This window comes from Herpailurus yagouaroundi, unplaced genomic scaffold (assembly GCF_014898765.1).
Source record: "Herpailurus yagouaroundi ecotype Mexico unplaced genomic scaffold, PumYag 139, whole genome shotgun sequence".
NCBI lineage: Eukaryota > Metazoa > Chordata > Mammalia > Carnivora > Felidae > Herpailurus > Herpailurus yagouaroundi.
The window spans coordinates 44,891,371-44,903,243 of NW_024412394.1; the positions used below are offsets into that span (position 1 = coordinate 44,891,371).

Below are 11,873 nucleotides of genomic sequence, written 5' to 3' on the forward strand. Positions count from 1 at the left end.
AAAGATGAAGTCCCATTGAGGAAAACCTAGTAGCACATAACCTCATGTCTCATGCAGTTCTAGGTTCAGTCACAGCCCTGTGAAGATTTGAGTCCTATGTTAAACACACTGTGTTTAATAAAAGTCCCAAGTCTACATGCAGTTCTCAGGTCACTATGTTTAATGCTTATATACTTTTAGAAGAGTAAAACTGGGAGGTGAGAGGCCAAAAAAGGTAAGAAAGCAAAATTCACCTCTAATTTGTGTCTACAGCTTGATTAATTAGAAATTACTATCACTTCCTTCAGAATTTGCAGTTAGGGGGACCTTCACCATCTGATGACAGAGGGGTGAGTTCCTAAGAGGTCTCTGAGTCAAGAAAAGGACTACTGAATTAGAAAGTTCCACCATAATGGCACTACTATCTTCCTAGATGCTGAATCACATCAACAATAGAGTAAGAGGGGCACCTGTGTGGCTCAGTTGGTTAAGCATCTGACTCTTGATCTCAGGATCCTGAGTTCAGGCCCTGCATGGGGCTCTGCACTAGGCGTGAAGCCTACTTAAAAATAAACAAATAAGCAATAGAAGGAGGAACAATTTCCTAATCTCCAATCTAACCTCACTTGGGGTCATCAAACTGAGTAAAAAAATACAATAGACACCTTCTTCATGAAGCCTTCCCAATCTCTCCTGGCTGAAATAATGTGGCATCTGTATTTCTCTGGGCAGAAAGCATGATCATCTGTATGCATGTCTTCTCTCCCCATCTAGGTTAAATCACTGAAGGCAGAGACTATGGGTTTCTACATTATAATACATTTTACAAAGTCTTAAAAAATATTGTTTTAAGGGGCACCTGGGTGGCTCAGTAGGTTAAGCATCTGACTTCAGGTCAGGTCATGATCTCATGGTTCATGAGTTCCAGCCCTGCATCGGGCTCAGTGCTGACAGCTCAGAGCCTGGGGCCTGCTTCAGATTCTGTGTTTCTCTCTCTGCCCCTCCCCCACCCATTCCGCGCGTGTGTGTGTGTGTGTGTGTGTGTGTGTGTGTGTGTCTCTAAAATAAACTTGAAAAAAAATTAATAAAAATAAATTTAAAAACATATAATTTTTTAAAGATAAATAATGGAAAAGAGCATCTTCTCTCCTACATTCCCCTCTAGTATCAACTGATTCATACATTTTTACCACGTAAAAGGCAATTTTCTTGCTTCCAAAATAGGTACATATCTTTATGTCCCTGTTTCCCACACTCATTAATTACCTACCCTGTATTAAAATATTACATCCTGCCATAACCTTAAAAGAAAAATTTCATTGATAGATGACACATTTCTCTAGATTTTTACTGTTTTCTATGTTTTTGTTTTTCGTAAAAGTGAAATATTATAATTATTTAGGTATAAGCAATTGAATTTCAATTGCAATGTATTCTTTTGTGTTTAAACAAATGCTATGTGATGATTAACTTTATGTGTCAACTTGGCTGGTCCATGTTCCCTAGATATTTGGGCAAACACAGTCTGGATGTTGCTATGAAGGAATTTGTAAATTTTTTAAGTTTATTTATTTATTTTTGAGAGAGAGAGCATTAGAGCAAGTAGGGGAGAGGCAGAGAGACAGGGAGACAGAGAATCCCAAGCAGGCTCCATGCTGTCAGTGCAGAGCCCAATGTGGGAATCGAACTCAAACTCACAAACCATGACAAGACCTAGGCCAAAATAGAGAGTCAAACATTCAACTGACTGAGCCACCCAGGTGTCCCAGTGAAGTTATTTTTTAGACAAGGTTAATATTTAAGTCAGTAGACTTTGAGTAAAGCAGATTACCCTCCATAATGTGGGTGGGCTTTATTCAATCAGTTGAAGGCCTTAAAAGAAACAGACTGAGGTCCCCTGAGGAAAAAGGAATCCTGCTTTGAGACTGCCTTCATGCTTGAGATGCAGGATCAACTCTTCCCTGGGTCTCCAGCCTGCTGCTGTAGTTCTGGGACCTACCAGCCCCCACAATTACGTGAGCCAATTCCTTAAATAAATCTCTCTCTATGTATATATTTATACACATTCTACTGGTTCTGTTCCTCTGGAGAATACTGTTTGACAGAAAGTCTAATGAGATTACAAACTTTAAATTATATACATAAATTACCATATCTACATCAAATATTGCAGATACATTAAGTATTAGATATAAAGCCAGTTACCTGATGTGAAAAATTTAGAATTAGAAAGTGATTTAAATTATGGAAAGAAGTATGTACTTTATATATGACAGTGTATAGTTTTTAGACCCAATTATCTCTTTAAAAGATATATTCTTAAACTGTAGGACTCTGAAAAGTAGAAGATACTTAAGCTTTTGAAAACAAGTCACACTTACCAGTATTATTTTTAAATTAAAAATATTGTTTAACGTTTATTTATTATTGAGAGACAGAGAGAGACAGAGCATGAGCACGGGAGGGGCAGAGAGAGGAGACCCAGAATCTGAAGCAGGCTGCAAGCTCTGAGTTGTCAGCACAGAGCCTGACGCGGGCTTGAACTCACAGTGAGATCATTACCTGAGCTGAAGTCCGACACTCAAGCAACTGAGCCACCCAGGCGCCCCTATTTTTAAATTTTCTATTCCAAAAACAAAAGACCCCTCAATGAACAGGCTGGCAATATTTCAGTCCGCTCCCTCAATGAGACAGAAGAAACTAGTGTTCCTTCCCTGAAGTCAAGTGAAAACTGTTACAACTTGACTGTGTAAATAAAGAATAAAAACAGAAATAACTACTGCACTAAAACACAGAGCATGAAGTTGGATTCAGAAATGAAATCTACTATGTTGCTTTTCTGATTTTTTTTTTTTTTAAGTAGGCTTCACACCCACCACTGTGGGGCCTGAACTCAGAACACTGAGATCAAGACCTTAGCTGAGATCAAGAGTCAGACCAATTAAGCCCTCTGATTTTGTTTTCAATCATAAAAGGCAACAAACAAACAAAAGCAATGTAAAATAGATGTGTCTTAAAAATCTAGATACTGAATTTCTACCACATGAAATTTATACCTGAATGTTTCTAAGGTCATTGCTTAAGATACTATCTAGCAGTTTACAAATCATACCCCGTCATAAGTGTATTACTAGGTTATGACAGTTTGCATTTTTGTTTGAAAAGATTTGCTTATAAATATGCTATCTTTATGTTACACTTTGAAAAATGAACTAGTTGATATTCCATATTCCTTTTATGTATGATGTGTTCTTCAAAAGATATTTCAATCCTGCCTCAATCAAAACCCTCTCAAATAACAAAAACCTAATAGAAATGCTAGCTTTTGATGGAAATCAGCATGTATCCAGAGTTACTTATTTATTAAAATAATAAGGTAGAAAGAAATATTGCCTACGAATAATATTGCATAACAATAAGGCATTAAAAATCACTATATTATTGGAATGACTGACTTTGATTTACATATGTTTCATCAATTTTAAGACTAAAAAGAATTGTTACTGTAACACTTTGACACATTAGATTAGATTATAAAAATGGGACACAAATAGTGTAAGCCTAGACCATTACTGAGAAGCAATAAGCTTCAAGAGGGAAAAGAGCTAGATGCAGGCAGGACACAATAAACCATTATCGCTGTTGACCCAACTCCTAAGTATTCATAGTCAGACCATAATAATTAGCACCTTATAGGGTTTCAAACATATGTTTTGGCTAAAAAAGTCTGCCTGAGATTCTTTCATTTTAATACAAACGCAGTATCTAGTTTTAACCTATTAAATGTTTCATAGGATATGCTTCAGGCCACAGGCGTAGTCTCTGATGCAAATATAACCTTGATTTTGCACAGATTAAGCACATGCTGACCAACCAAGAGAGGAATATTATGATCTGAGAGAAGTTCATGCCATTCAGTCAGACACAGTACATATATGTCTATACCACCAATGGTGGCACCTTAGGGAAGCCATCTACTCACATGGCCTTGGTCATCCAGTTCATTGTTGGTGAGCTTCAGCTTGTCAAAGCTGATCACTTGTCTCATCCAAGTCTCCCCGGAGGCAGGCGAGTCCGGATGAATGTACACCCGCGGTGGCACAGGGGAGTCAGCATTACCCGCCACCATCCATTTAGAGCTGTGGTAAACATACCTAGAAGGCAATGACAAGGCTCAGTATATAGAATATTGCTTTCTTGGATTTCCAAGTCAGTAGAATCAGACAAACTGAATATCTTATTTTTTTTAAGTCTAAAAAACAATTTGCTCTTTACATCCAATACACATAAAATAACATTTCAAGCACTTTTCAAAAACTCTCGGAGGCAGCCGTGGTTTATAGACCTTTCAGAGCAAGTGATGTGTTAAGGGTTTATGCACATTATCACCACCATAAATTCAAGTATCTTCATTCTTATGATTCACACTTATTCACACTAGACATTCCATCTGCATACTGATATTTTCCATTTTTCATCTGGATATTCAATTGACATGAAGAAACTATTAAGTTGTCAAGCTCACCTTTAAGTGAATCTCAAAACACCTTGAGAGCTATACCTTTAAAGTGCCCCACTTCCTTTAAGACCACTTCCCATTTTAGGAATGTACAGGCTGATGAGGTCAATGGTAGAAAGGCAAGGGGAAACTGTCAAAAGTTCTATACTTTCATTTTCTTAGAAAAAAAGTTTAGCTATTAACATTTAGAACATTTTTCTAATTCAATTAAGCTAAAAATTGCAGATAATGTATTAAGTTTAACTTAAAAATTTTGTATAATGAAAAAATGTAGGTCTTTATAGCCTATATTTCTCTTTCTCAACCCTTATAAGAAAATTCTTCAGTTTTCAAATTCCACTAATAAAAATATACATCAAACTTTGAAAATAAGGGCATATCTAATTAATATTACTTTTCAAATAAAGAGACCAAACATCCTCTTCTGTTCATTTAAGTGTTTCAAATATATTGACTCCATAAGAACAATACATTTAAATAATAATGTTTTAGGTAATAAATAAGATCATAATATTCAATCCTATATTCAGATTATCATTTATTAATGTAATCTAAAATTCACTAATTCAAAAACTAGAAACTAGTATATGATGATTCACTTAGAAAAGGGTATAAAATGAAATTACATACTTAGGTGTTTTCCTTCCATTTGTATTCTAAAATATGACATACAATTTAAAGCAATAATTTGTGAATAGTCTCAGAGAATTCTACCGGTGTTATATGCAAATTTCTTTTAGAAATAGCATGACAGATTTTCATAACATCTCTGGTAAGGCTCTCTGTTTCAACTAATGTCATATATTTTATTCTCTTTTGAGCTCAATATGCCTTCTATTCTTTAATTCCTTTCCTTGGGGAAAAAAATATATAATCACAAAATTAAAAATAATTTTTAAAAATTTCCCTGAATTGGTATAATGAATTAGGCTTTTGTGAATATTAATTTTACATTACAATAAATCACAAGGATTTTTAACAATCAAATATCACTCTTTGATAGCAGAAAATAACCAAAAAATTTTTCTACTACTCCTAAAAAAGTTAGAAAATAAAATGCAAATCTTAGAAATTCAAGAAAAAAACTGCACTATAGTTATTCCAAAAAAATCCACACCCACCAAGAGAATACACATTACATGTTACATATTCTTTGTGAAACATTCTTAATACAACTGCTAAAACCAAACTTCTTGGTAATTGTAAGTGAAAACAAATTAATGATTTACAATTTGATCTTTCAAAATTTGACATCTTAATACTATACTTGCAAATACTATACTAGCAAATTTTCTTGCTTTATGTGAGAATAATAAGAATCAATTAAGTCAAAGAAACCACCCAAAATACATGAAAGATATTTGGAGAAATAGGAGAGAAGTTTGGAAGAGAAAGGAATAATTTCTAAGCTCATTAAGAATTACATTATCTTTCTCAACACAAAAGCCAAATTAGAATATGGATTTTTAGTATATGTGCTGCCGAAGCGAGCACTAGAATATGGATTTTTAAACCAAGTATATTTAAGGACTAAATGCCTTCTAGCTTCTACCACGTAGTAGATAATTTTAGCAAACTCCTTAATGAGTTGTTTAATTAAAATCAGTAACAATACAAAACACAAATAATAAAACTGTCTTTTTTATTACCCATTCTTTTAGCATTCCATGTGCGCCTGTACTAATTGAATCTGTATACTTTTGACATGATAAGCCTGTTTCAAAAAAGTACTCCCTAAATTTTAAAAAGTGATGAAAACCAAATCTGACTTCATTAAAAAACTTACTAAATGCTCTAGCTGTTTATAAAAATTAAAAAATACATAGAAACAAAGAAGAACAAAATTTAAAGCAGCATCTTCTGATCTTCCACTCGAAATTTCCTTTTTTAAATGTTAGCATTTTTAACTCCTCAGGAAAGTAAAAAGCATTGTCATTGAAAACTGCTGATTGGCTTATTTGCAGAGGTAGGTTTGAAACTGAAGAATGTGTATCTTTTCCAACTTTACCTGATATCCAAATAAATATATACTCTTTCAAAATCTAAATATTACAACATTCTTTTTAAATCTACTGTGTTAACTACTAACCAAAAAACAACGGTTAACAAATTCATTACCAGTTTAAAGATGTCCTAATATCATAATGAATTAGGAGATTCTATTTCCTAAATTATAAAAATCCTCAATAATTTTCTAATATTAAAGGAAAAAAGCCTACCAACAATTATGATTTTGAACATAACAAGGTAAAGGGAATTTCTTTAAAGATCGAAACAATCACAAAGAAAATGAAACATTTCATTGAATATTATGTATACCTACAAATTTAACATTTCCTCTCAAAATCCTAACTGAAAAGTGAATCATAAAAGACACAGTTTAGCAACACTAAACTAGCCCTTATTTAAATCAATACTTAAAAAACACTTCTTCTATATCTGTTAAAAGCAAAACAAAAATTAAGTTTCCACATTTACTGTAAGAGAAGGCACCATCTGGGCTACTGGAACTGTCGGGAGTTGGGTTATAGACCTAGAAATTCTACAGGCTTCTGGAAACAAACATCATAGTTATCACAGATGAAACAGGCATAGCCTGTAAACTCCTAGCATTTTCTTATCCTCTTGTATCCATCTGATCACTGTACCTGTATCTTTTGTTGTCCACTGGCACAATGTCCATGGCAATGTAATATTGCTGGTGAGGATCTAGTCCTGAGATCTTCACTCTCATTGCTGGAAACATGCGCCTATGCATACGGAGGGGAGGAAAGAGGTTATGTGTTTTGTTTTTGTTTGTGATTAGGCATGGACAATGAATAAGCCAAGAAACCTAGGGAAACCTCTCTGTTTTTCATACGGAAAAATTTGTAGCATTCACTTTGGTAATGTAATTCAAAGAATCAGAATACAGGACACATCAAAACTGAGGCTTTTAAATATAATTTGTTGTACACTGTCATGCACCGTGTTTACTGAAATGTCGGTACAGCTTAAAAGGAAAAGAACTGTACACTGAAGGAGTAACAGCACTAAAAAAAAAGCAGCTTATGTCTTAAACAAAAATCAATAAGCGTATTTACTTTAATAATACGAATAATAAAATGTTCCAAATGGTAGAAATAGAAAATCTGAATTTGTACAAGTGATAAAATATATTATAATGTGAAATTTTAAAAGGGTTATAAAAAACCACAAGGAGCCAATGTGCCATGCTATAACCAAACAATATGTTCTTTATTGAGACAGGACTTCCTGTCTGCAGCATGGTAAAGGTGAAGTGCAAAAGTTGCTCTAAATTTGAAAGGTATAGTAAAACTTCTTTATTGAAAGCAGAAACTAAACACAATGTATATTTACCAAATCATTCCTTCCCCCACTATACCCTGGAAATACTTTCTTATTTAGCTGCACTTACTCAAACTTTGCTAATTAAAACAAATGAAAATCTGCATTTCTCTAGGCTTCCCAGAGATGCATATCAGAGATGCATATCAGAGATGCTAAAGTACACCCAGCTATCCTTTAAAAAGGATACAGTAGCATGAGTAGAACAGTAAATTATTGTATATTAAAAAACAAATAGAGCAGTTCTCTTTTTTTAAACTTTCATCTAGAGATTTATGTCTAAGACCCTGCCAGTTAATCTAATTTTTGCTAATTTAACCTTGTAACACAAATTTTAGTACTGTTATTTACTAAAAACTTTTTCTATAACACTAATGCCATTTAAGACCACTTCCAGAGTAAAGAAAGTCCATTATTCCTAACTAGGCATGAGAACAGTTTAATATGCTGCTGTTTTAGTGTTATTTCAGTGCACCTGTAAGATAAAGAGTAAAGGTCTTTAACTACATCCTTTATAAGACAACTGTTGCTTTGTGTTGTTGAAGACTGAATTTGGATCATTAATAAAAGCTCTGTGAAAATGTAGAAGGTAGCATATGGATTCAATAAAATATGTTTTTGTAATTTCTAATAAGTTTGGATACTTTTATGCTATCCAGGTTTTTGCCATGTGTATTCCCTGAAAGAGTTGCTGTGCTTTTTAAAGTTCTTTTTTAAGAAGATATTATTCATAGATTTCACTGCACTAAATGAACTGAAAACTTTAACATGCAAATACGTCCGTGCTTCCCTCAAATTAATGGTATCTGTCCAACAAAACTATTTATTTTACTAATGAGTGTGCAAATTTTACATTTTCAAAAAACAGATATAACTTCTTACATTTTTGCGTGTGTGGTATCCTTCAACAAATTTAGGCGAATGTGTTAGATTTCATTTAGAAAAAAAATGGAACCATGTAACTGGATCCACCAACAGAATGGTTTTTAAAAACCGGGTAATTATTTTTGCAGCGATTGTACATGTATTACTGATAATTCCAGTAACTTTTCATTCTAATATAATATCAAAATAGCACAAGACGTTCTTACATTGCTAGGAAATCTTTTGATAAAGAACCAACTTGGAAGTCCGGAATCTTTTTTAAAAAAGAAGCAAATTATAGTTTTCTAAAGAGTAAACTGCGCTTTTTAAAAAAGGACGGGTTAAGGAGAGTCGTCTGTTCCGTAGTTCCGGAATCGATAACTAGAGCCTAAATAAATACGTGGACAGACGTAAACAGAACCACGAATTTGGAACTACCCAGCACACGGAGTATCAACCGCAACAGCCACCGCTTCGGCGGGGACGGTGATTTTCTCCCTAACATCCAAGAGGATGGCGGGGCTGTGCCCCTCACCGACTGCACTGCGGTGTGGGCAGGCAAAGCCATTATCAAAAGTGAACCACAACCCGGGCCTTGTCTTGTCCGTACAAAAGTGCTAACCAGAGACTCCACAGCTCTGCAGGCCCTCCTTCTTCCTAACCCATCGTGGGGTGAGGCCAGGGCCGGGGCGTTCGCGACAGATCGCCCTTTACCTGCCCGCCTTGGTGATGATCATCTCCGTGCCGATCTCGTGAAAGCGCTTCCAGAGCTCTGCTCCCTGCAGATCCACCCGCGGGGCCTGCGGCGAGGGCAGCGGGGTCCCCGGCCGTGCCAGGGCGGGCGCGGGGGACCCCTTCGGGGATCCTCCGGGGGACGCCAGCGGGGAAGCGCCCTGCAGGAAGCCGTCCTCACAGCCGCCTGGGCAGCAAAGGGCAAAGAGGGGTAACTGGTGAGGGCTTTGAGAGGGGAAGTCGAAAGGGGAGACTGACTCCTGGAGGGCGGCTGGGGAGACCAAAAGGACCAGGGAAAAAAGGGGGAGCTTTCGTGCCTTCGGATTCTTCTAACAAACTGGTCCAGGAGTAGACAACCGCTCTGCCTACCAAAGGGACTCGACGTGCAAGCGGAACCCCCGAGTCCCAAGGCACGAGGGCCGCGTCCACTCCTCTCTCCGGGCCTCCGCCTGGTCAAGGCCCCAAAATAAGTTTCGCGCCGCTGCCAGGGTCTAGATAAGTGCCCAAAAGAGTCTGAAGTGGGTTCCGGAGTCCAGACCCCCAGTGCAGACCCCGGCAAACCCGAAACGCACGCTGCAAAACCGCCTGGCGTCTGGATCCCTGGCCCGAAGTGCCTGGGCCTCCCTTCCCGTTAGGCTTCCGAGGCGGCTCGCTTTGGGCCCGGCCGGAGGCATCTTCTAGAAAGCTCTTCAGACTCCACTCCCGCCAAACTCCCCGACCGCCCTGAACTCCTTAGCCAAGCAGCGAAGGGATGAGAAGGGAGCCAAAAGCCAGCCCACGGTGGCCGTCGGCCTTGGTGTCGGGAATCCAGAGGGGTAGGGAAGGGTTCGGCTACCCCTCGGGAAACCACGTTTGCAAATACACCGCCCTCTTCCTGGTTTGCCCAAACTGTTTAGGGCATTCGTTCCGGTTTCGGGGGGGGGTTATGCCGTCGCTCCCCCCACCCCCTTGTTTTTAAAAGTTAGGAAAGAAAAAAGAGCACCCATTGGCTGGAACCCCAAGGGAGGCAGATGCGGAAGGCAAAGCCCTACACCGCCAAGAGCCGAAAAGAGCAGCGGCTGAGGGCGCGGGTCGCCAAGTGCGCTGTGGCAGCCTGAAATGCGAGGCTAGGAGCGGCATTTTAACCTTCTGGAGGGCGACGAGAGTTGAATGGCGAGAGCGGCCAGGGCGGCAGTGAGCTTCGCGCCGGGACACCCAAAGCCAACGCGCTGGTGGCAGAATTGCCTCAGGCACGGACGGGCACCGCGCGCGCGCACTCCTACAACTCGCCGAAGTTCAGATTCCCCGCGGGACCGGGAGGGACGCGCGGGGAAGAAGTTAGGCGGGAAAGGGCCGACTCACCCACGGCTCCCCGGGAGCCGCAGCTCCGTTCCAGATCTGCGCAGCTCCGGGCGGGCCCGGATACCGCCCCGGCCGGTGGCGGGAGTGCAGCGCCTTCGTCTCCCTCAGAGGATCCCTTTTCACCGGCGCCACCGCCGCGGCTACAGCCTCGGTCATCTACGGCCCCCGCAGCCTCTTCCGCGCCCAGCTTTCGTCGCTTCTTCTGAAGCTGTTGCTGCTTCTCGGCGCCTATCAGCGCCTCCACCGAGAAGGCGTGCGCCTTCAAGCTTAGCATGCTGCACGGCGAGCCCCTCCGCTTCTCGGCCATCCCCGCCGCCTGGCGCCCGCCCGCCCCTCGCGCATATACACTCAAGCGGGCACACGCACACACTCGCTCTACTCCCCCACCAAAATTTGAACGGCTCTCGGGGCCTCCCGCAGGCCGATCTGCCCCCTTCCCCGCCGCGGGCAAAAACAAATTTGGCGTTTCCTCTTTCTCGCTTGGGTTGGGATCCGAGGAACCAGCGACGCGCCCGCCAAGTTTCCTTCCCTCGGTCTCTCGCGCGCGCTCTCTCACTGATGCACTCCTTCGCTCCCACCCCCTCCACCTCCTCCTGCTGCTCCAAGATCTGCTTCGACTGATGCGCCAGAGAGGACTACCATGGGTAAAAAACACTCTGCGGACACAAATTAGGGATTGTAATTGAAATTTGTTGCCTTGATCTGTCAGCACTTCCAAGCAGGAGAGCGGTGGGAAGAACTTGCTCATTAGTGTCAATAAAGCGGCAGGGGTGGAGTCTGAGGCCATGTCAATCATCTGGCAGCCCAGCCAATCAGGAGGTGGCGACTCCGCGCAGCCCGCGCCCACTTCCTTACAAGGTTGCAGGAGGAAAAAAAAAAAAAAGAGTGAAAAGCGCCGCCGTCTGGCTTGGAAGTGCCAGCCGCGAGCGCTGAACCCAGTCTTTCTGGCTGCCTTAACCCATTCCAGCCCCTGAGTCTCTAGTTTTCCTCACCTAGACCTGGAAAGTGTGAGGCTCCTGGCTTTAAACCGAGTTGATCACCAAAGTTAGAATATCAAGACTCTTCCAAAAAACCTTAAACTCCAGTCGGA

General features: G+C 40.1%; 1 protein-coding gene across 1 annotated transcript in view; it reads right to left on the minus strand.

Annotated features, from left to right (window-relative positions):
* TBX18 (T-box transcription factor 18) overlaps positions 1–11,500 on the minus strand; it is a 29,572-nt gene extending 18,072 nt beyond the window's left edge. The window contains exons 1-4 of the mRNA XM_040474087.1: positions 10,784–11,500; positions 9,425–9,629; positions 7,147–7,248; positions 3,962–4,133 (exon numbers count right to left, since the gene is read on the minus strand). Coding sequence (XP_040330021.1) covers positions 3,962–4,133; positions 7,147–7,248; positions 9,425–9,629; positions 10,784–11,090 — 786 coding nt within the window. The 5' untranslated portion in view covers positions 11,091–11,500. The remainder of the gene's footprint in view (positions 1–3,961; positions 4,134–7,146; positions 7,249–9,424; positions 9,630–10,783) is intronic.
* Between the last annotated feature and the right edge of the window lie 373 nt (positions 11,501–11,873).